The sequence below is a fragment of the Lolium rigidum genome, chromosome 3 (assembly GCF_022539505.1).
Source record: "Lolium rigidum isolate FL_2022 chromosome 3, APGP_CSIRO_Lrig_0.1, whole genome shotgun sequence".
Taxonomy (NCBI): Eukaryota; Viridiplantae; Streptophyta; class Magnoliopsida; order Poales; family Poaceae; genus Lolium; species Lolium rigidum.
In genome coordinates, this window is record NC_061510.1 from 79,152,965 (window position 1) to 79,178,280 (window position 25,316).

At 44.2% G+C, this 25,316-nt stretch overlaps 2 protein-coding genes and 1 pseudogene across 2 annotated transcripts; all 3 read right to left on the reverse strand.

The window, feature by feature from the left end:
* Nucleotides 1–1,711: 1,711 nt before the first annotated feature.
* Nucleotides 1,712–8,255, reverse strand: LOC124701846 (protein SHORT HYPOCOTYL IN WHITE LIGHT 1-like). The gene is made up of 3 exons (XM_047233944.1): nt 7,847–8,255; nt 7,655–7,720; nt 1,712–2,311 (listed from the first exon to the last, which is right to left on the reverse strand). The coding sequence occupies exons 1-3, from the start codon at nt 8,228–8,230 to the stop codon at nt 2,156–2,158; spliced, it is 606 nt and encodes a 201-aa protein (XP_047089900.1). The 5' UTR covers nt 8,231–8,255; the 3' UTR covers nt 1,712–2,155.
* Nucleotides 8,256–10,210: 1,955 nt separating this feature from the next.
* On the reverse strand, nt 10,211–12,632 carry LOC124697031 (transcription factor bHLH76-like). Its single transcript, XM_047229675.1, has 10 exons — nt 12,076–12,632; nt 11,783–11,954; nt 11,587–11,681; nt 11,359–11,505; nt 11,203–11,268; nt 11,041–11,109; nt 10,892–10,954; nt 10,609–10,797; nt 10,426–10,513; nt 10,211–10,335 (listed from the first exon to the last, which is right to left on the reverse strand). The coding sequence occupies exons 2-10, from the start codon at nt 11,952–11,954 to the stop codon at nt 10,316–10,318; spliced, it is 909 nt and encodes a 302-aa protein (XP_047085631.1). The 5' UTR covers nt 12,076–12,632; the 3' UTR covers nt 10,211–10,315.
* A 5,441-nt stretch (nt 12,633–18,073) lies between these two features.
* LOC124695082 lies at nt 18,074–19,336 on the reverse strand (annotated as a pseudogene).
* Between the last annotated feature and the right edge of the window lie 5,980 nt (nt 19,337–25,316).

Genomic DNA, 25,316 nt, shown 5'->3' on the forward strand with positions numbered 1-25,316 from the left:
GCAGCAACAGTCATGTTGGTGAAGGCCACCAACTCGTCGTCCGCGAAGGCACCTCTTTTCCTCTTGCCGGCGGTCGGCTTCTCAGGCGCGTCGCCGGGCTTGTCAGCATCGAGGTTGACCGTGTCGGACTCCTGGGTGTCAGCATCCTCAGGTGCAGGAGATGGTGCAGGCGAGCCCAGGGGCTCACTGGGTCTCATGGCGTACTTGCTGGTGGCGAGGCCGAAGGAGAAGATGGTATGCATCTCGTTGTAGTTGGCGATGAGCCACCAGGTCAGACACATGCAGAGGGGTGACCTTGGACTCATACGTGGGTTGCGAATCGGGAACTTACGAAGGGATCTGAGAGTCACCAACGCAGACAAGCACCTGACTAAAGTCATCGCAGAAAGATTACTACATACGTGAATAGCACAAACCATACCAACAATCATCCTAAATCAGACAAGCAGTTCATTGCAACGGTGAATAGCACAAACCCTTGCAAGATCATGGCAGGTGAGCACATTTTGGACTAACCCCTGCTACAAGAACAAACCCTAGGCAAGATCATGGCAGTAGCATACGGAAATATCGAAACCTAGCTAGATCATGATAGCTCACGACAATCCGAACTAACCCCTGCTACAAGACCAAACCCTAGGCAAGATCTGACTACTCCTAACCTAGATCTAAACATCACCGCGGTACGGGGATAAGGGATGGCTTACAGTCATGGCCGGAGGTGAAGATGCGCTGGACCAGGAAGTAGGTCATATGTACTCGCCGCCGCCGCTGCCGCTGCAACCGTCGCCGACCAGAGATGCGTGTGCCTCTTACCTGCTTGCCGACGGGAGGAGGAGCTCGAAATTTAGGGGGGGGGGGGACAGTGGAGGAGGGGGTAGAAATAGGCCATGGGGAGCGGTGGGAGGTGACCGAATCCTTCCCGCCCCCCTTTTCGCTTTTCGCCCATGCGCGTCGCAGCTCCCGCTATCTCCATTCTCGTCTCCGCCCGTGCGCCGAAGATTCCATTTTGCATCAGCGGGCGTCGAGATTTGCATGCACTGCTGGAAACTGCCGAACCGGACGTTCCTCCGGGGCCTGACCCGACACTGCTTTGAGAAGCGGTCCGTGCAAGAACGTGGCTCGGCCCAGGCAACCAAACGGGCCGAAAATTGCCGGCCCGATGCGAGCCAAGAGGGATGCAGGCAACCAAACGCACCCTATGCCGTGTTTTATTTGCAATTTTTTTTGTTTGTATGGCCTCTTTCACTCGTATATTAGCCTATTTACTGAAATTGGAAAAAGGAAATCAAACCGGCCAGTCAGGCCGTTGGGCTACCTGATCCAAATGTACACACGTGGCTGGACAACCGATTTTATGTCCACGGCCTGAATTTTTTTTCGATAAAGAACAGACAAATTTGATGTCCAAAAAAGATTCGAGGTACCTTGACAACTACCGGACTTCCGCCACATCCATTTTGGCAGCACCTGGCCAAATGCTAGCGACAGAGATGAGGAATCTCAAACTCGAAGCAAACTGACTAAATGATCTCCACTTGTAACTTCATTATAACATCAGTGCAAGAGCAGCAACCGCAAAATCCAAATGAACACGACCAAAGCCACGAGAAAAGCAACAAAATTGGACAACCTGTTGGAGATCAAAAGACAGTTTGGCCGACACAAATCTCCCCGGCAGCATTACCAAATGAAATCCGCTCCAGAAGTGGGACTACTAACTCTGTCAAGTTCATTGCATCGCGGAACAGAAACAGATTGGATGTTCAGTGCCGCCCCATGCTTCAAATCCAAATAAAAATGATGTGCTACCCAAAAGTACTTCGAACCACCTTCCATACAACAAACATGAGCCTTTGTGTACATCGGCTAGTACAGGGGCTAGGCATAAAACCCAACTAGCCGCATGCTAGTAACATTATGCGGCACCATTTAGCTATTCTACGGCACGCCACACGAACCATGTCGAAAAGAACCGATTATTTGTATACAGCACATGGGGTTCCCTTCCATTCTGGTGCAGCTGTGCTATACAGGAACAACAATCATCAGCAGTTTGCGCAGAGCTGGGGGCATGCTATCTCAACAGTGGCCTTGGGTTATTCATGGCCCCTTTGATTCAATGAGTGTTTTTGCCGACAAGGAAATCAAATAATCAACCAGCAGTCTGTACTCTGCTCCACCGGCTGTCATCGTCCTTGAGTTGTTGAATATAGCTGTATCGGTTTTCTCTGATGTAGGTTACTCCGGACCATATTCCTCGAACGAGAAGAATGCTTATAAACACCATGCTTCCAAATGTGCAGACCACCTGCACACAGAAAATGCAAACTGAAAATTTAGTTGCGACTCGCATCAGTGCAACATGGTGCAAAGTCAGTTTCTCTTCTGACCCTCAGAGAACCTTATTCTAGCAATTCAGACACAAGCAACTTTGGTAGAGCAGCCGTGCTGATAAATGTCTCAATAACATAGTCGCATCTTGTCCCCAGAAGCAAACTTGGATGCGTAGTTCATGTATATTAAAGCTTTGAGAGGTATATGACAAGTACATGTGGAACCATATAGCTGGTCCAATAAATGCAGTAAGCAGTACCTTTTAAAAAGCTGAATGATATTACCCCTTAGGCCTTGTTTGGAAACAGTGGATTCTAGTGTTTAGCAGTGTATTACCCAACGTGTTTTGGGTAACCACCCGATCCCCTTCTCTTAACCAAGAAGCAAGAGTGTAAAAAACGCGAGACCCACCTCGCGTCTAAAAAACTGGCAACCCGACGTGTTTCCAGGGGTAAACTTGGGCTTACGCGACCAGAAACCGGGCTGCCAAACGTGACATAGAGTGTATCTTCGAGTAATTGTCTTAGCTGGTATAATACACTTGTATCTAGTTAAAAACCTGGCTGCCAAACAAGGCCTTACGAATATCTCCAAGAAAAACTGCCCATTGCCTATGAATGCAACTGCAGGGTTTTCCTAGACTTTGTTTTCTGCGGCTGCAACACTAATTGACGTATTGATTGCACGAATCAACTACCAGTGTGGCATTAACTCCACGGTAGCAGCAGGAGGTAACCAGGAATATGACATGAAAAATAGATCATGAATTCAATAGATCATGCTGGCTAACTGATATCCAGGGTATGTGTCGATTCTGCAGCCATACTTCTGGTTCTTCCTGATTTTTTCTATTCAGTTACTACAACCACAAGTGTGAGCTAGCTTGCATGCAATACAATTGTTCATGAGCACTTCAAAATACTGCAGCAGAATGTGAGAACTATACTAAGCCTGGAAGGGAGAAACACACTTTCATGGGGGCTGCCAAATAAATGTCCATGGTACATACATAGATTGACAAGCCAAGCAGATGATGATAGCCTAGAAGGGAGAAACACACTTTCATGGGGGCTACCAAATAAATGCCCATGGTACATACATAGAATTGACAGGCCAAGCAGGTGATGATAGCCTGGAAGGGAGAACCACACTTTCATGGGGGCTACCATATAAATGTCCATGGTACATACATAGAATTGACAGGCCAAGTAGGTGATGATAGCCTGGAGGGGAGAAATAGGTTCCTCAGAGCAGACAATTCATTCATAAGCTTTGGTACACACTTTCATGGGGGGCTACCAAATAAATGCGCATGGTACATACATAAAATTGACAGACCAAGCATGTAGTGATATCATTGTGCGAGATGAATCTGCTAAGGCCATTTACGCGTCTTGGTGTGTAATGTTAATATTCCTGAGCGCTGAAGAGATTGAAGTATTTGCATGCCAGGAAGGAGAGCAGAGCCTAATTCCTACCTCAAAGGTTGACGACCACTCTAGTCTGGCCAGATCAATCCAGGAAGTAAAATAGCTATCAAAGCATATCCGTTATAAGGGAAGTTCTTTTCAGAAGTTGAGATAAATAAAATTGGACCAGAACAAGGTACCCCATGAACTAGCTCAGCAGACGTGGCGAATGGGAAGACATGATGTCTCGCTAATGGTTATCACAGGTTCCAAATTCAGCATATGAGCTTGTACAAGATAATCATATTCTATATTCTGAGTAACCAATAAGGATCTTGATTTCCCACCACAATAAATAAATCCGTTCATAAATTTGAAGTTGCAACGCCTAACTCTTCCATGAAATTTGCAATAATGGAACCACAACATTATTTTAATACCATAAAAATGTACAATTGTTTTTCAATTTGTGAAATCAACACTGTCATTTCTCCATGTTCGTTTATTCAACCCCCTCTAATACTAGTACTAGCAAGTTCAATCAAGTCTGTCAAATCATCGGCACAAACAACAATGGGCCTGATTAGGCTTACTAACAGAGGGGCCTAAATCAACAAAACAGAGTTAGGTCTAGGGATTTGATCACACAGATGTCTATCTCTACTACTACAGTGTACCAGTTCAAATTTGGATTTACCACTTCCTTCTTGTTCTCCCGCCAAAACACCTCTGGAGTGACTACCACCGTTCATTTTGCTGAATGGACCGACATCTATCGTTCATCAAGAACCACCGAGAAGAATCTAATGGCCAGCATACACTGGATTCGCTCCTGCATACGTGCGGCTCAGCGTGTGCAGAACCTACGTCTAGGCGCTATGAGATTTTTCTAGAAAGCGGTAAAATGCGGTCGATGCCTGTACCTGAGTTGCAGTCTTTGTTGGCTCTCTATTCTCCAGGATCGGCAATTTGGACTAGACTAGCAATGCATGGACACAGAAGATCCAGTAATGAAAGAGAAAGTTGAGCTCTGATAGGTTGTGCTACGTCTCAGGTTCCACCACTACCCATCCAGCTAGCAAGACTTGATGAAGGTTCCGTATGCCATAATCTTTATTGTTTTGAAGTGTCTTATAGGTAAAAATATTTCACCGCATACATATGAGATACTATATTTTTAAACTCTATGAGATCGTCTCTTTTTCACCTCATATTGGTGCTCAAGTGGCATAGTCTATTTACGAAAAAAAAACTTCAAACTAGCCCATTTAAACAGTTCACTCCACATCTTACCCCATTCATCAATATTCAAACCCCTTAAAATTAACATACTCCCTCCGTTCTGATTTAGTCTACATTATAGAAAAAATGAGACAAATTAGTGTTGCATTTATTAGTACTACTTAGATATGTGAACAACCAATCCAAGCTACATTGAAAATAACAACGTCCAATAAGGAGAGCAAAACCACCTCGTTTTTAGTGTTGTTGTAGACAAAAAGCTAGAATGTAGAGTATTTTAGAACAAATTTTGGGGCTAGAATGTAGAGTATTTTAGAACAAATTTTGGGGCTAGACCGTAGACTATTTCAGAACAGAGGGAGTATCTTCTAACATGAGAGAAACATAAAAATATTATGATACAGTCATGTAAAAAAGTTATGTAATAAATCACCCTTTATATATTTTTGGAGTAATAAAACACTCTATCGAAAAGAAAGTTATGTAATTTTATTAAATACTGGAAATATCATCTCACTCTTTTTTTTATTTTCATTTTATTTACGAGATGACAAAGTTTATGAGATGATCCGGTTACATGAGTCGACAAGTTTAATGTTGTCAGAATAATATGGTTTATAAAAATACGACAATTTAATATAGTTTGAGGTGTTTGGATTTAACAAATATTGTAGATTTAAAGACCATGGTATCCTCGAAACTATTATTTTAGTATTGAAAAAACGGCTGGTTTATTTTTTTATAAACACCGAGAAAGGAGAAAAACTGTAGTATTGCTTGGCCGGACACTGAAATATTGTGGTATTGAAGTAGTTTAGTTTTAAACAAACTGAGATTCCAAACAGAGCTACTTAGGTTTTCTTATACCCCTGATTTCCTTTTAGTAAGAAATTCCCTACAAATGTCATGTACTGAATCAACCATACTTGAATTTGCACTTCCAACAATTGGATATGTAAGTGAATCACAGAATGGCCCATACTCAAGTTATTCACATGGATACATATTAACTTTTTAAAATCTGTTTTCTTCTATCACGTGCAAGCTCGTGCAGTTTACTAGTCAATAGTAGAAGGGAGACTAACTGTGAATGCCTAATCTGATTTTTATTCTGTTTCTGATACAAGTAGTCTAATTTTATATATGCCGCATGGGGTAATTTGAATGTTTCTCTAACAAGAGAGAACTGCTAATCTGTACAATCTACCATGAACAGAGTGAGGTCTTAGGCCATGCACTATGTGTGTTCGATTCAATGAAAAATGTGTCAGGTATTGAGTTCGCTTCAATTTTTATGCTATGTGGAATCGCTTTTTTTGGACCCACGCTGACAACATGCATGCACCTTTTTTTGCATGTAAAACAGCATCTTCCCCCTATCTCCTCTATGACATATGGGGCAGGTTTTGCTAATTCTGACAGAAGTTTGCTATGAGCCGAACCAACATATTGGTCCGCTTCTTTTTTCTGACACATTGAACCGATGCTCCACTATGTGCTGAATCGATTCAAAGGGCTCTATGGTTCGCTTTTGCACTACATAGTACATGGTCTTAGGTTCACTGATCTGACATGTCATTATACCAGCATAGATACATTTGGTGCCTAAAAAGGAAAGATAAGAGAGCATAAATAGTTCAGATCTTAGCAGTAGACCCACCAAACTGTGGCACCGACAAGAATAAGGTAGTTAGGAAAAAACTGGAAATTAAAAAATACAAGATTTAGAATGCCGGATTGTATACTGGGTTAGTATGTGACAGTACCATACTGCCTGTGGTATATCATGATCCTACTTGATGGCATGATGAATGCAGCTGGCCTGAGTTATGCATGCTTCTCCTTGGGTAAGTTCTATCAAACCATTCTGTGCTCTACATTATACTTGTAATACGAGCTGGAGCCCTTTAAATTCTTTGTATACCCTCTCCAAGTCAGGGATGCACTTCACATTGTGTATTCCTGAACTGAATCTATTTTTGGTTTTAGAAACCGAGGCAACCCCGGCGCTCAAATTTAAAACCATCCATCGCACTGAAGTGAAAATCTCACCTACACCAAACTAAATGATATTCTAGAGCTCCAGCAATGTGAACGTCTGCAGAAATAACAACATCCTAGTTGCCTGTTTTCAGATTTTTTTTATATCCACTCCAATTTCAGAAACCACTGTTACTACATGTCAGCAGTAAGCATTTTCCAAGCGGAGAGTACCCATCTTTCTATCAGTAAGTGTTAGCTGCCTTCCTTAGTGCAAGTGCCTATGCAACCGGCAACTAAGGCATCACCTACTTTTCCCCCAAGCAGCATGCCTCTTCGGAAGCACAATAAAACGCTATCCCATTCTCAGAAATAAGATAACACTATGTTTGTGAGGGAAGATTTTCTACCATGCATATGCACATGGATCCGCCGTTATTCGCCACCTAAGATATGAGCGTTTTATCAGGGTTTGACTTGTTTGATAGTATAACACAATGGTTCGACGGAATTTCTTCTTGTTTCAGAGTGCAGGTGTGCGTATTTCCAACATGGCGGATGGTGGATTGCATAGTAGAGAAGCATTTATTCTATGATAACAGAGGTAGCACATGAACCAGCGAAAGTGGCTCACAGTTTTGAAGCAATCCGTCAAAGAGTTTAGCATCTTAGGATGGATTCCTCACCTCAAGAAGCCCCTTGAGGATCCACAAGAACGTCAGAACCAGCACACCATTGACCGAGAACTTCACCTGCACGCGCATACATAGCACAACACCAGATCACGCCCAATTCTGAGAGAGATCTCCATATACCTCTAATTCAGGACAAACATACTGTAATAATAATGAAGCTGACAAGCAAGCAGCGAAACGGACCAGCTCAGGGGGGACGGAGGGCGGCAGCACGGACCTGGCTGCGCGGCGCGCGCGGCGGGAGGCCTTCCTGAAGACCGAGTGCAGGAACCGGGCCAGGAGGTCCAGGCTGCGGTCGTCCTCGTCCTCGTCCTCGCTCCCCGCCTCGTCCCCGTCTTCCTCGCTGCCGTCCCGGTAGGAAGCGGCTCCGGACAGGTCGCCGACCCAGGGTCGGGCGTCCGGGACGACGACGACGGCGTCGGGGTGGCGGCGGCGGGCGGCCCGGAGGGGACGAATCGGGGGCGAGGGGCGGAGGTGGCGGGTGAAGGGGGGCGGGGAGGGTTGGAGGTTGAGATGGTGGCCAGGGAGGAGAGGGGGGAGGTGGCAGGTGATGGTCGCCATGGCCATGAGAGGAGGCTGCTCGTGCTCAGCTTGCCACGGGAAGCTGGTTTTTCCCACTTTCCGCTTGTCATTTCCTACGTTTTCTCACATTACTTTTGGATTTTCTACTGTTTAAGCGAGTGTGTTTTTCAAATCCTTCATGCCATTTGGAACGGTAAGAATCATAAAACTGAAATTATCAGTGAGAAATAGCACATATAACAGCATTATTCTTTTTTAAGGGAAAACCAACATTAAATTGGCAATATGGATACATAGTTTGAATAATAAGAAATCAAGAGGTTCCTTGAGAATCAACATGAAGTTGGATGGTGTACCCTCAACCCATCAGAGTTTAAATCCCAGGTTTCGCATATGTGTGTCTCATAAAGGAGGAATATTAATTCAGTGGGAGTCGATATTCCTGTCTACAACAAGGCATTCTGGTGACTTTGTTAATTTTAAAATCCAACCCGCCAGCTTAGTCTTCTCTTCTAAAGGTGCTCATAGAGGTAGGGTGTGCGTGTTTGCGTTCATAGGGTTGAGTGTATCCGCGTGTATGTGGACGCTTATGTTTGTACTGTGTTTTAAAAAAAAATCAGTAGGTTCCTCTGTGCCAAGCAATTGAGGATTGATCCTGCTGAATGTATAAGAGCATGTCTAACAGGCCCCGTATTTCGCTGCCCCGTATAAGTCTCTTATTTCGCCCCGTATCGAAAAACTGCTCCATTTCGAGCCATGCCGTCTAGCAGATCCCGTATTTCGCCCCGTATTTTCAAAAATTAAAACCCCGGGAAGTTCATCTTCATTGATCATACTAGGGATCATACATACATTTTGATCATACTACGGATCATACTACATCTAACCTACCTCTACTCGTCCCGAGATGACGTAGGGGATGAAGGCGATCCTCGCCGCCTCCTCCCGCGCCTCCCGGGCCTCCCGCGCCCGCCGCGCCTCGAACTCCCGGGACGGCGGCGATGGCCGCCGCCTCCTCCTCTCGCCTCCGCCGCCGCTTTCTCGGCGGCATCCGCCTCGGACAAGGCGACCGCACGGCGGTAGGCCGCCTCTCTTCCTCCTCTTCCGTCGCCGCCGCTTCCTCCTCGCCGCCTCCGCTTCCTCCGCCGCTGCCGCCGCCGCCGATGGTCGCCCTCCATTCCGCCAACGCCGCGCGGTCGCGCAGCCACCGCGCGCGCCATTCCTCGAACGCCTCGCCGCTCATCGGCTTGAGCGGCGGGTCCCGCTTGTACCACCGCCCACCCGCGGCGAACTCGCGGAGCGGGTCCGGCACGTACGCGCGCGCCTGCGTACTTGCAGGCCGCGCGACGGCTCCCGGCGGCGGAAAGTTTGCACTTCCGTCGCCACGCTTCCTCTACGGTGTCCGGCGAGCGGGATCGCTTCGATCCGCTCGCCGGCGAGGCCCTACTGCGGCGGCGGGAGTCCATCCTAGCTTTTGGGGTGGAATGCGTGGCGGGGGAGCGGCTAATTGCTCGCCGGAGCAGGAGGAGGAGGCGGCGGCGCGCGGCGGAGCTAGGGTTGCGAGTGAGGGGTTAACCCCTCACTCGCACCTCGCGCCCACTATATGTACGGGGCGACGGGGCCGATTTCCTGGGCCCCGTATTCCGCCGAAACGGGGCGGCCCGAATACGGGGCCTGCTAGACGGCCCAAACCGCGCCTGCCCCGTATGTCGCCGGAATTTTACGGGGTGGGCGGGTTATACGGGGCCTGTTAGACATGCTCTAACAACACTATTCTTTATGGCATTACTTGCTTAAAATCACACGCTTGTATCATGATCGTGTTCAGAGTGAACCACAAACATGACAAGATGGAGTAAACTGACAACGTCAACCAGTACTGATAAGCACAAACGTGTGTAGATCAACTCGTCAAACGCAGTTATTATACCACTAATTCCAGGCAGAAATAGTGCACATTACACAGAACCACAAACTCTTCATCCGTTTGCTTAGTCAAACTGTACAAAAGTCACACGCACGCACGCACACATTCTTCAGAGTACATTCCTCAACGACAGCAGTTAAACTCGCTAAGCCAGAGGAGATCTACGCAACAGGGCACGTTGTAAACCGTCAGCTGCTGGCTAGCTACTCCAGTTTCATTGAGTCTGCAACATGGAAAATGTAGCACCAAAATAAGTTCAGACGACCCAACACCACCAGAGAACAAACACAACGGAGAGAAGCATGAGATTTACCGGAATTCTCTAAGCTACTGGTGCCAACGTCTGAAGGGAAAGCAACCGGGCCAATATTGCGAAGTTCCTCGTCCCAGACGACACCTCTCTGTTGGGGAAAAAAAATAATCTCTCAGCTAATTTGTGCATTTTTTTTTTGAGATATTTTGTAGATGTGTTTGTTCAAGGGTATTTGCTGCAGACCTGGGGGAATGCAGACAGCTGAGCCGTTCTCGCCATATGAACATTTGCTGGGTTTGGGATCATCCCATTCCCATATAGTTCTGGCCGTGAGAGGCCTGGCGGTGCTGCCCTGTACATACTAGGATGAACATTGCTCAGTCGCGGGCCGTATCCTGGAAACGCGGAGCGAGCGTCTTGCGGGCATAGGATCTGCATGCAGAGATGAACACAAAGGTCAGTCTGCCGGCAATGCTGACAGCAAACATATATGCGAGAGCTATTTGTTCTTCAGAGTCCATCTTACATCCTGGAGGTCGAGATCACAGTTCAGCTCGGGGCTGACTGCCGAGAGCTTCATCGAGAGGAACTGCAAAACCCAATGGGAAACAGGCACCTTCAGTCATTGTGGGGCTAGAGTGGGCTTTTGAGAAATCTATTTCAGTTAATACGAACCTCGACCTGCCGCTGCAGAGACTGCACATAGTTTATGATCTCGTCAAGCATCATGGCCTTGCCTGTTATCTGCTTTGCCATAAAATAAAAACATATTTGATAGAATAGTCAATAGCAACATTTCAGTGATAGCAATATCCCACTTGCTGATGTCGATAGTACCTTGTTGCAACCTGGGACGAGGTCCTGGAGATGCTTCATCCTCTCATTGATCTTTTCCCTCCGAAACTGCATTCAGATGGACACTAGCTGCTATGAACAAGGAAATCACAACGTGCAGTAGTTTTTAACAACTATAATGCTCGAGAGATTCATCACCCTTTCTGCAAGGCTGTGGTTATTGGTCGCCTGGCCGCGTTTCGCCCTGATATGCACGTAGTCCTCTCTGTTGCTGTCAGCATCACCTGCTTTCTCACTAGCACGATCCATGTTGACTTCTCTCTGAGAGGTTGCACCAGTTTCCTCCTGAGATGATACATAAACGATGAGACATAGTCCAGAATGCGGAAAATAAACCCAGGGAAAGAAAATCTGCAACTTCATCACCTGTGAATGCATTGACGAACTGCCCTCGCCCGAGCCCTTCCTTTTACCGCCCTTCAAACCTTTCTCCATGCTCATATTTCTACTTAGCTCGGCGCCTGGGGAGAGTTGGAAACATGTGTCAGCAGTAAGAAAGAAACTTGAGAGATGAACAGACAATTATTATTCGTCAATAAAGGAGAACTGAGGAGAAAAATACCAGTGGTGGAATTATAGAACTGAACCCCATCTTGCATCCCTACATTGTGCATAGGATAAAGGGTGTGCTCATCGAAATCCATGGCATGGTCTAGCAAAGCAAGCGGGTTAGCTCCGGCCACGAAGCTCTGCTCACCGTTGTTTCCAGGAGCAGTGCAGGGAGGGGAATACATCTGCCAGGAAACAATGATTAGTCATATGATTTCCATCGTGTTGCCAAGTGAGGATAGCTAGACGCCTAGGCAGTTCCTCCCAGGAATACATTTATTGAATGGAAGGAGCAAAGCTATCAACCTTGTGCTTGATACCTGATCTCAGAGTAATGCTGCAACCATTCTAAGGAATGGCTAGCCTTCTGAATTGCCAGCTTTGGCAAGTGAAGGGGCTTTACTTAAAGGGTGGAAATGTGGAATAGATCGAGAGCTGGCAGTCAATTTCTTGCGAGGCTCAACAAGGAACAACTAACTCTTGCAGCCTTACATAAAGATTGTCCAAAGTGAAAAGTTAAGCAAGCCCCATGCAATAGACTAACGCAAGGGCAAAGATGGAAGCCACAGTACGGGAATAGAATTGTCGGTACTGCTAACAACCGTGTACCAGCTGGATCTCATCCAGAGATCAGAATAAAGAAGAGTCCTGAATTCAGATCAACTATAGATTTACAGTTGGTACTGCCATATCAAGACCAGCCCAAGGATCAGATGCTACTGTCATCCACGTACTGCATGGGCCAGCCCAGAATAAGGTTAATGACTAATCAATGAACCAGACCCATCTATGTTTAAACCCTACCAAAACTAAAACTATGTCCCACCTCTCCATAATTTCTGAGATTCCCATACTAGTTTTCAGTTTATGGACATTTTTTGTTTGTTTGCCTCAAGTTCCTGTTTATGGACCAGTACTATATCTTAACACCTCTTGGAGACTTATGATCGTACTCACTCTGTTACAAATTAAGTTCTAGCTTTCTCCTAAGTGAAACTTTTTTACGTTGACCAAGTCTATGAAAATATGTATCAGGTATCAACATCTACAGCACTAAATTAGTTTGATTAGATTCACCATAGAATATATTTACGTAGAACTTCAGTTAATTTGGAACAGGGGAGTACCTTTTAGTACAAGAGAAAAACCGTTACTACCTCCATCAATAAATATAAGGCACATTATTATGCGTGCAGTAAACGTTCTAAAAATTTAACCACCATTGTATGCAAAAAAATATTACATTAGGTATATGCAAGAATAACATCAGTGTATTTGCCACACAAACTTTTGAACTTTGAAATAGTTTTACTCTATTTTAGGCATATTGCAAGTGAAAAGTATACTAACATCACGCACTGCAGACTGGAAAATGTCAAGCACACCTTATATTTCTAGACAGGGAAAGTACGGGTCTATGATTGAAGAATCAAATCCAAGCAACAGGTAAGACTTATAAGAGCAACATGCAAGGAAGTGCAACCTTAGATAGATCGTAGGAGAACCATGGAAGAAATATAGGGTCTATGGTCGAGGGCATTAAAAAAAAGAACTTAGCAGTGGCAAAGGTGAGGAGTTCCTCATCACCCTACAAGTGAGTACTGAGTACAGTCGCTCTCACCATCCAAATTTGATACCAGAACACAAAGAATGATGCTACGAGAAATGCAGGATTTACACATTCTGTCAACCCTTCAGACATAGTTCTCACTAGTGCACAACCCTTAAGAACGGCAATCCAAATTGAGAAGCGAAAATCCCATGAATCCATGATGCAAGGACGGCAAAGGGCCACAGACCTTGAAAGTTCCCCCCTTTCTTGGACGTGTAGATCGAGAGGGGTGTGGGGAGTCAAAAACACTAGGATGCAGCACAGAAATCACTTCAAAGGCTAATAATGTTCTTGTACTATAATTTCTCGAGAGAGATAAACAAATGCTGAATGTACTGTTGAAAAAGACAGTGAGCACTCATGGATTGAGGAAAACAACAAGCAACTCACTATCTCCAAACAAAACACTCTACCAAAAATGTACTGCCGGTATAGGAAAACTGAATAAGCAGACACCAAGCACTGCTCCAGACCCTAAATGCGAAACCACTTCCCAGTAGAGGGCATGTCACAACAGCATAGGTAGAATTTCAATGGAGGGGAGAGAAGTAGTTACCAGCAAGCAAGGAGGTGGGAGTGAGAGGTTCGCCTGTTCCTCTTGTTTTGATCGCAGGTGCTGCAGTCACTCACCAGCCTATGGTATAATGAATAGTGTTCAACATGTAGTGGTGGCATGCGGACATGTGGTTGGCTAGGAGAGAAAATGAAAGATAGAAGGCCACCACTGTTTCTTCCACCAGCTTCCCAGCGCCTTATTTTATGACGCCTCAGTATAAGCAATAGTAGAAGTACTACCCTTCTGTAGAAGACTAGTCGCATACTTGTATCGCCATTTGATATCCTGTCCATTTTGGCTTAGAAAGGGTCCCTGAATGTCTCCCCAACAAGCACTTGCTGTTGTGCTGTAGAATGTAACAATGGTAAACAGCAGCATACCACATGTAGATGAGAGCACCAGCAAAGCTGAAAGGGGTGGTGTCCATGTGTCCATGTAGCAGTTCATCAGTGTCCTGTCTCACTTGAAGTCATCTTGGAATCAATCTGGTGTGCATTTGTAACCACCTTTCCACTGCTGCAGTTTAAGTCGTTGAGCAGAAGCAGCAGCAGCAGATGGGGGAGCTGGTAGGGGGCTGGACGTGGAATAATACAGTCAAAAAGTGAAGGCCTGCGGCAGGGGCATCCTGCCAGGGACGTGTATTGGCAGCGAATTGGATTCTTGTTCTCACTCTCTGGAATCCTGTAGAGGCTTGTTGTCGCTTGTGCAGTACACATCCAGCTTTCATAGTACTCTTCTTCCCAAGATAACTGAAAATGTAATCGGGGAACTGAATTGGACGTCTTGCACTCCATGCACTAGTACTCCGAGTACATTAGTGCAAACTGAAGACGCAAAACAAATGTAGGCAACAAACACGATGCCACTTACTAAGGTTCTATATGTCAAGCAAGACGTCCAGATATGCATTCATATAAGCAAGGGAAGATTTAAATTAAGATTTAGAACTGAAATATAGAATCCCATTTGGGTTAAGTATTAGGGCAACCTGAAGATGCAAAACAAAAGCAAACAAAGAACTGACTAAGTTTCAGGTTATGTGGATAAAGGGGCTGAACAATGCATTATCAAGAAATGGAAGAGTAAAATTAAAGATTTTAGCACTGATACAAACTTAACTTCTCCACAAAAAGATAGCAATAAAACTCTCATTACCTCAAAGATACATCCACAAATGGTGGCACCAGAAAAAGACGGTATATAAACATGATGCATATGAAGCGCCATAGAAAAACATGATGCATATGAAGACATGGGGTGGTACTTCTCGAAAAAAAATGTGGTGGTACTTTTGTAAAGCATACACATCTAGTGCAGTTTTCTAGGCACCGTGTAACTTCAACAACACAGAAGATATTATGCCGGCAAAAAAGAAAGAGAAGTCAGAATTAAGATCAGTCATCATAGTATTGAGATCTCCTGGCAAAAACACTGCAATGCTTGCCCCAGCTGGATTTGTAAACTATTTCTTCCCATGCTCTCCCCCACAATCTTTTCAGTGCACCAAACCACAAGCAAAGAGCTCTCTCCCAGAAAGATGAAGCCTTTCTTGGGCACCGGGACAGATCTGTACGGTTGCTAATTGAATATTACTAACGGTGGCTTACAGCCCCAGTGCAAAGATAAGTGGTCAAAAAGCCAGGAGTAAATCTCATGAAAGATATTTCATGGTTTAAGAATGTACCATCAAGATATATCAGGCCAATCGTCAATAGAACATGTGTAGGCAAAGAGGAGAAGTTGCACGCCTACACCAAAAGGTTTTCTTTCTCCCTGTGGTCAATGTAAAGCTCACTTATAAAACGAGAGCAACCGTTGGTCCCGGCTCCAAGACTGCAATGGAGGAGCAGTTGCTCCATGGTTCACTCGGTCCCCCATAGGCCACAGGAAAGAACATAAATTACTGAAACATCAACTGAAAATTGCTCACAGGTAACAAGTCTATGCAAAGAAAAGAAAAAGACCAGTCTAAGAAAATTATAGAGTATCGAGTTTCATATGACTTGTACAAATAAACCATCCAGCTTTGAACTATTAGAACTTAGAAATACCTCTAAAGTTCAGACAGATAAAACAGTCTTGAGCGAAATAAAGGTTTATCAAGAATAAATCCGTGCATGATTTAGATTCAAAGTGGAGGGTTTCATCCTGATGTTAGAGATAACTGTGTTAGATCCCACAACCTCCAATATCATCAATCAAGACAAATATCTTTCCAGTTTTACCAAAAGCAATTTAAAAAATGGTATGATGGAGCTAGCTCCACCCGATACTATTAAGCTCAAACTTTCTAGATTCATTCAGGTGATGGTATCACACAGAAGGGCATCACAAAACGAAATATTACAGGTAGTTTCATAAAGATAATTCAAGACCAGTCAGTCTATGTTACAGCATAAGACCAGTCAGGTGCAATAACAGGTCATATAGTCTCTACAGAACAGAAACAAGACCTATCGTAACCACAGTTGACTTGGAAACATAGCAGCTCAGTTTCAGTGATACAAACAGCTAATTGATCAGATCAACAGAGAGTATGTACAATGAGTAGCTATTTCATACTCCCACAGCTCCTTATTAGTTGTCGCTGATTTAGTACAAAGTATGGAACAGAGGGAGCATTTGAAAAAGGTTCTATACCGTGAACAATCTTTGAAATCCATCATATTACACATAGCGATTCAATGGTCCCCAATTCCCCATTACAGCTATCAACTGTTCGTTCAGAGCTAGAAGTCCAAATTGATACCCCAAAAGCAAACCCAGATACGTTTTGGTATTATCATTTTTTAGATTAATGCTGCAGTATATATTGATTGCACTGACCTACAAATTGTCCTCTGCTGAGTTGCATGTCATTCTGTGTAATGTTGCAGCCACATGATCCGAGTTTGTGAATTCAACTACTTCAGACAAACACCATTGCCTCACAGATGTGTATTTCCTCTTATTCAATACTTCCTCCGTGCTAAAATAAGTGTCTCAGTTTTGTCTAGATGCGGATGTATATAGACCCATTTTAGTTACAGATACATCCGTATTTAGAAAAAGTTGAGACGCTTAGTTTAGAACAGATGGATAACAGTTAAAAAGAAAACAGCTTGATATTGCTACATATTTGATGTTGCTACTCAGAAGGACACTGGTAAGTCAGAACTATCCAACTTCTAAGTATTTCACACCAACGCAATGTAAGAAAATATTTCTTTCTCGCTACAAAGAAAAGTACTTCATTCTTGCTACTAAGAAAACCACCAGTGAACTTTATAAACTTCACAATGTTTCATAGTGACAATAGACACTTCCAATCTCTTCAACAGATTGTGCTGAGATAATAACATAACCATGGTCCTATTTACATATTTACTGATGAAAAAACTGGTGCAGTTGAAGAAGTGAGATAAAAACCTACCAAAGTTACTTATTAAGCTTTCTAAAACGAAAATTGATATCGAAAATTTACGAGGAATGAACTTTGTTTGAGTGAATTCTTAACTAATATTAGAGCTAAATCTATATCCTACATAATGTTTTTTAAACTTGCGCTGTGCAAGTTGCCATGCTGAGCCTCTCTGCTTTTGGAAGTCATTACTGATTGTTTTCTGTTACAATTGCTTATTTCTTGTCTCCAAGCAAAAAAATTGATTCTTGCATCTGACCCTAACCATCCTATTTACATATTTATTGATGAAAAAACTGGTGCAGTTGAAGAAGGGAGATAAAAACCTACCAAAGTTACTTATTAAGCTTTCTAAAACGAAAATTGGTGTCAAAAATTTACAAGGAGTGAACATAAGCTCTCCGAATCGTAAGTCTAAAGTTATTATCGTATACATTAGGCCAATGAAAATAGCTAGATCAATAGTATGAGAAGAGACAAGCACCTTAGAAACAGAGCATGGAACAAAACGAAGTTGGCACAAAACGTAGGACATAACAAGATATAAAAAGAAGTTTATAAGGATAAGAGCACTACACATGTGCAGCTTATAAGTATGCACAAGACAGACTATGTATCTCCCTATGAAATACTCAAGATACTAGTGAAACTCATATGATAACTTCAATCAAGGAGACCTTGAAGATGACCCCCAAAATTGCAGCTGGGTGAGATGTTCCGCCCCTGATTTCCGAAGCTACACCCAGTGAAGACGGTCCATTTCATCATCAATTGTCAAGAAGTTAGGTAGGCTAGGAGGACTGTTCCCCCAGCCATAGTCCATGTACAATCCACTGCAATCTGGAAAGCCCAAAGGATCATCAACTTCCAGGACGTAAAGTGGACTAGGAGGAAAGTTCCCCCAGCCATAGTCCATAGAACTTGTTCTGGGTCTCTTGCGCTGCCTTCTACTGTTGGCCATCTTCCGAGTCCAAGCTACCTCAAACCACTTCTTCCAATTCCTGCCCCATCTAGAACCCTCACCAAGCGTACTCAACTCCAGCACAAACTTCCTCTCCCAAAGATTATTGTCTGCTGCAAGATCCTTCAGCTCCTTGCACGTGCACTGAACCTTCGCGAGATCCACCCCAGGAAGAAGCTCAAAAACCTTATCCTTCAGTTCATCTGGCAATGCCATCAAGCACGGCGGCAAGGGCAACCCGTTCAGCTGGCACAACGATATCATCAGTGGAAGGCACAGCTCGTCCTTCAGCACCCTCCAGAGCTCAAGAATCTCCTTCTCCTCAACTGCACCGGCTGCATTGCTGCTGTCCAGATATAGCAAAGGCGCCAGCTTTGGCAACTCCAAGCAGAGGCGGAGTACCTGTGATTGCGGCCCGGGCACACACGCGTATATCATCACGAAATTTGGCATCAGTGAGTAGTTCAACACCACTATCTTGCCCTCTTCAGCAGCCTCGGGTAACATGGCAACGAACTCTGGAAGGGTGTATTTGGCGGTCAGTGTTGACGACGCACCAGAGACAGAGTTCTTGAGCAATCCGAGGCGAGATCCCAGCGGGTTTGCGGCGAGGAAGCCCGCATCGACCAGAGCTGCCTGCAGGGCCACGGCTAGGCGATGGATAGCGGTGCCCTCTGCGCCTGACGCGTTCTCCGCTTCCATCTCCCACTTGAGAGCGCCGATCACGAAGCTCGACGAGCTCTTGGTCGCGGCGACGGGCTCCGCATCGGGCGGATCAGATGCCATGGCCTGCAAACTAGGATCGATTGTGGGGTTCGCGGCAGCGACGAGCGAACAGGCTCCAGGTGCAGGGCTTGCGGCAGATTTGGAAGAAGACGGCAATCTGCCCGCCGGTCGAGACTGCACGGATTAGGGTTCCGGGGAAGGATTTGAGGAGCCGGTGGATCGATGATTCTGCAGAGAGCATGAAGTACAGACGTAGAGGAAGCGACCGGATGCGATGCGAGGAGGCCCGGCCCTGAAACCAAAGGGGCCCATGTGTGCTCTGTACCTACAATGGCTTGGCCCAAGAGTCCAACACAGATTTTCCTTGTTTTCTGTGTTGCGGCAGAAATTAGAGTATCTATTTTTGGGTACAAAGAAAGGATCAGGGAAGGAACCCAGCCAAACATGACGGTCAGTTTGTAAAGCTACTGAAAAAGTTGCAAAATTACTATATGAATAAAGGAAGGATTGTTTACCTCAAAAAAAAGAACCTCCTCACAAAAAGATGTCTTATACATGTATCACGTTTTTTTTGGACGGAGGGAGTATCTTGTTTACTTGATCCATCTAATAATACCTCAAAAGCACTTCGCCTATTGTACCATTCGCCTAAAAATAATAATAATACCTTTGTTCACAAATAGATGTCTTAGATTTGTCAAAACTTGAATGTATATATATAGACACTATTTTATGTATAGATAGGTCAGAATTTAAATAAACTAGTTGGATGCCCGTGCTTCGCTACGGTTTCACTAAATTTATTTTGTTGCACTACATGCAAATACAATACAAGTGAAAATTCACGTGTATTAAAAGATGTTAACATGATATTTACAAAATAATTAAGGTTTAACTTCACTTTTAAGTGCAATCTAATGAAGATGTAATTCTGATTCTTGCAGGCTATGTGCTTTTCGTTGTACCGGTGACAATGATATTGATCAGTGATATTTTTGAGATGTTTAAGATGTTCAACTAAACTATGATGGCGCAACCTCATACTGCTCAACGTTGTTTCTAAATCATGCATAAAGTAGGCAATGGAATATGAAATAAAAATTATTTGAGAAAATCTGATGGCACATTGCACGTGAAAAGAAAATATTTGTGTCACATAATTGTGCACATCAAAATAATTTTTTAAACCTATTTAGCATTTGTATTACAACCAGGTAAAGAAGATCACAAAGATGTTAGAAGAGGTAATGAAAACCAAGATCATGAATACACATGTATGCCCATCTTGGAGAGTGCAGAAGAAAGCAACTTGTCAATTTTCCACATCAAGTTCTATCATGCAAACAAGAAGTAGTTGAATTGTTGATCTCCGTTCCACCAACGTTTTAATATAATACTTCATCTTTTTGCTAGAAAAAGTGACGAAATTGAAATATATCTGATATAGCGTATTATGGGATCAACACCGGATGGTACATAAGATCAAATTATGACCTCGCAAACAAGAAAAAAAAGGGAAAACATTAACATTTTGTCTAGGATAATGGCAAGCAGCTTAAGTTTTTTTTGCGTCTAAAGTAATAGCACAAGCAAGTAAATTAGCCTATGAAAATCTTTTTTTTCATTGTACCATAATCTCCAAAAGGAGGGAAACCATAAAATGTTTATTCAAACTTGAGGAGCAAGAGTTATAGAGAGGTTAACCTAGGTTACGAGCAACTATAAAGGAGAGCTTGCATGCGCATCGACAGCTGAATGAAAAACTTGGATTACCTCTCTTTTTACCAATAGCAATTCCACCTACTTATAGACAACCAAGAGATCAATCTCTAGAAATAGCAAAACGAACAATACAATGCTTCGAAAAGTACATACGGTGTAGCAATAACTTGCACCTCTCACAACTTATACTCCCACAACAACTGAGTGCAAGGCACACCTAAATCCCTTCGCGAAAAGTGCTTTAACTATATGACTCGTCTAGCGGACGCACGAGCGCCCGCTCGTACGTTCCGGCGCACCCCCGTAAAAGGAAGGACACCGACCCGATTTCCCTCATGGACCCTAGCGAGTAGAGACCACCCCGATTTCCTTGTCTCCCTCCTGCCCCAACCTCCTCCGACTTACCAGCCCAACCATGCTCGCCGCCAGCCTCCCCCACTCTAGCATGCGCGCTCTCCGCCGTCGATTTCCCATCCAGAGCACTTGATGGCCGCCTACGAGGTTCATCATCTCCCGACGCACAAGCTCGGCGCCGCCTCCTTCTTCCCGCCCCTCCGTCGGCTTTCTCTCGCCTTGCCGCCAGCTTACCCACGCGACCTTGCCTAGCCGAGAGCAGCTGTCCCGGGGGCAGCAATATCACATGCACGTGGACGGCAAAAGGTTCCTCAGGAACCGCACCGGAGGAAGACCGGAAAACTTACCCATTCGGATGTTGTGCATTTAATCCTCCCACTTCTGTTTATGTACACAATATCTTGTTATACACACAAGAGCCATCTCTTCTTTATTCTCTGCCAATTTGTTGCCTAACACCCTAACCTCATAATGGTTTCATTTCGTAAGAGGCAATGAAAAAAATATTTAGAAATTTCAAAAAAAAATCACAAAAAAACATGTACATCTCCATAATATATGTGTGTTCATCAAATTTCGCGAGGAACCAATATGTTTTCTAGTCTATGTAAAAAAAAAAGAAAATTTATCTTCTGAAAAGCCTTATTTTTAGCATTGAATTTTTTCTTTCTATACACGCCACACCACAAGTCGTTTTTTCATGAAATGACTTTGTGAATGCGTAGCACTTGAAGATACACGTGCGAATCTTTTGTTTCAATCTTTAAAAAAAATTCAAAATATGTGTAACATGCATTTTAAAATAAAGGAAGCATATGCTCGCATGTGCCAAAACACCACTCTCATTACAAACTACTTCCTCTGTGGTAGCTAATATGAAAAGGAGGGAGTAACTAATCCAAACAGTCTCTGAAATGTTATTAAAAAAAACTCATTGAATGGTTACTCCATGCTGCCATACCCTTCAGTTCCGAACATGGTTCGTCGTGAAATTCCGATTGACACTCAATATTAGGACATGTAACCTGATAAATAGAAAAGGTTATCAGGACGCGAATGAAATAATCATAGGTAATCATGGAAATGATAGGGTACACCATGAAGAGTTATACCGTCCATCTAGGAAGCAAATACTATCTCCATCCCAAGGCAAGCTTATATTTTTTTTGAAAAGTCAAATTGAGTAAAGTTTGACTAAACTTTTAGAAGAATCTATCAACAAATATGATATTTTGTATTTTACATGTTAACTATTTTTGATAAAAACTTGATCAAGCTTGATATAGTATGACTTTTTGAAAAGTTATAAGCCTTAAATCTCAGGATGGAGGTAGTATCTTCATAGCATCCATTGTAGTAGCCACCACATGAAGACCATTCGCATCTGGTTCCTAATTATCATTAGAAAATAGAAGACTTACTTACACTCTCATAACACCAGAAGTACAATAACTACAAAATAAATTCCAGATCACTCTCGCATGGTAAATCAAGTGCCAATACTCATTTATCAAGTATTCAAGTTGGGGATGCCCCATTTCTAAAAAAAACAAGTATTCAAGTGCCAGAAGTTTTAAAAAAATCCAAGAGTGAGTGTGATGTCCATCTAGAAAATAAATTAACTATACAGTTCCATCGAACCATATAGCACCAAGTTGCATCTGTTTTTAAATATCTAGCTGATCTAAGAGTTGCAAGAACAACCTATGGAACAACAAAGTAGAAAGATCACAACTGGTTGATTCATACATGACATGATTGGAGCAGGTGCATGTCTCAGCGAGCATAACAAACAGATATACCTGTACACGCGACTATGTCACATAACATTTGGTTTTCTGCCATCTTCTCCAAACGATCATTGTTTCCGGTATTTGCAAAGATTAAAAAAATACATATATTACATTGCTCATCATATTGGAGCATGAATAGTAAAATTAGAGTTGCGAACAAATTCGCCAAAAAAGGGAGTTTTGAAGAAACATGAATAATGAATTACCACAGGCAACCAAACAACTCACACGTCCTTAATTCAGTGCATCAATAATGTACACGTAGCTAGCAAAATCTTTGCTCTGTATTTTTGTTCATGCTCTAGTTTGCTATGCATTCAATGAAAGGTGGGCCCAATTTTCTTCCTCAGCTCGCCCCTACTGTTGCTGCTAGCTTTGCGATGCTAATGCTCTATTCCTGCACAGTTTTCAGAACAAACCAGCAGGGACCAACTAAAGCAAACGGCCGCAGGGAGGTCACCTCTCACCTGAAGTGACTTTGGAGAGTGGAGACGAAGATGGAGAGGAATTGGCTGGCGGAGGTGCCGAGCTGTAGACCCAACCACGGAACGAGGACTCAAATTCTTGTGTTTCTTCTTAGACACCTCTGCACATCCGCAGGTTGCACGGAACTGACAACCGGTGGCGATGCGATGAAATGGAGGCGCCAAGAGGCAAGCGATGTTGCTCCTGGTGGGTTGCGACTTCGAGTCTTCGACCTGCTCGTTGGTTTCTCCGGCTGCATGCGGATGGATGAGGAATGTGCGGCGCGCCTTGGCACTGACCCGGCGTCGCATGGACAGAAGGCGGGCGGGCGAGGCCGCAGGTCAGTGGCGCGATTCGGGCGGCCAGGTCGATCTGTGACGGTGGAAGTCAGGCGAGTAGGTGGCGCGGACGATGTCCCGGGCAGGACTGGCGGTGGCAGCCAATGGATGGAAGAGGCGGCCCCCAATGGAAAAAAATTCTATGGGACTGGTCCTTACCGTGCCGCTCGTGAGGCCCCTCCTGTGATTGCGACACGTCAGGTTACAACACTTATCTCAAAGCTCGTCATCCCCTAATCCCTTTGTACTCTGGTCTCTGTATCAGGATACGCCTGCTGTACACCACCCAACGAAAAAGCATGATACGGTTGTACTCTTTGTTAGTCTTTGTAGATCCTAACTAAATCGAAAATCAAGGACACGATCCTAGCCGATTGCAGCGTCTTGTTGAAGAGGAAGATCAGGCCATCGGGACACTATCCGCTGCCGGCAGCGAGCTCTGCCGTCCGGCATGCCGACGTTGCCGAAGGCCGCAGCTATAGTACCCATGTGACCATGTCCACCGGCCATGAACTGATCACAGGAGCCAAGAGCTGCGATGTCCAGCCCACCGCTACTGCCGCAGCCAGCCGCACACAGCCGGATCCTTCGTTCACACGACTCATCGCAGGTTGATGTTGCCGTGGCCGCCTCCATGCCCCTGTCCGGTGACAAGACAATGCAACTATGCAGAGTCATCCGAACGATCTCCCACGTGCACGGCAACATCCAATCGAGCTCTACTGCTTCCTTCTTAAAGAGGATTTTAAGAAGTAGGAAGACGGAAGAGAGGAGCAGCGACGAGAAATAGATGATCGACTTTTTGTCACCAGCGCAGGTCGAGGTAGACGGGGCGGCGGGGATGAAAAGTATGCGCGTTTTTTCTTGCGGGTTGTTACCGATATTGTTGCTTGCGGGTTGTTACCGATATTGTTGGATCAGATAGGATATTTAATTTTAAAAATATATCTTCTTCTCTTCCGTACTTATCTAGATTGGACGTGGGGGTATTATTGTCCATCCTGAAAATGTGACACCAGGCCTTCACCAGTTTGCTCTTAATAGTAGAGATTAGAGACATATATTTATGGACGGAGGGAGTACATGGCACAAAATAGTCCATTCAATAATTTGAAAATACCCCCTTACAAAAATATAGCTGCTAGCATAGTTTCAATATGCTCCACTCCTAGCTCGCCATCGCCTCATCATGGATACCCTCCTCCAAGGTCGGCTGCCACTGCAACTCCCTAATCGGCCGGCCCAGTGGAGGATCTAGCTAAATATGCCAGGATGGCCCATGGGTGGAATTGTCCATAGAAATATTTTATTTTACTTCTATGGTATATAGGTTACATAGAAATATGTACCCTATATATGATCCACCACTATTGATCTTCCACCAAGTTGCCATGATCTTGACCGCTAGGAACCACAGAGTCCATCCACGTGATCACATCAGACTCTAACTCCTTAATCCAACAATTAGGGTTTTGTCACTTGGTATCCCGCTCCGGCCACTTCCACGCGTATTGTCCTCTAGAAATTGCATCCTCCTCCGCTTCCTCTCGAATTGATTCATGTCTCGAGTTAAAAAGGATTGCGATACGTAACCGCAGGGGACAAGTAACGATATGTAGA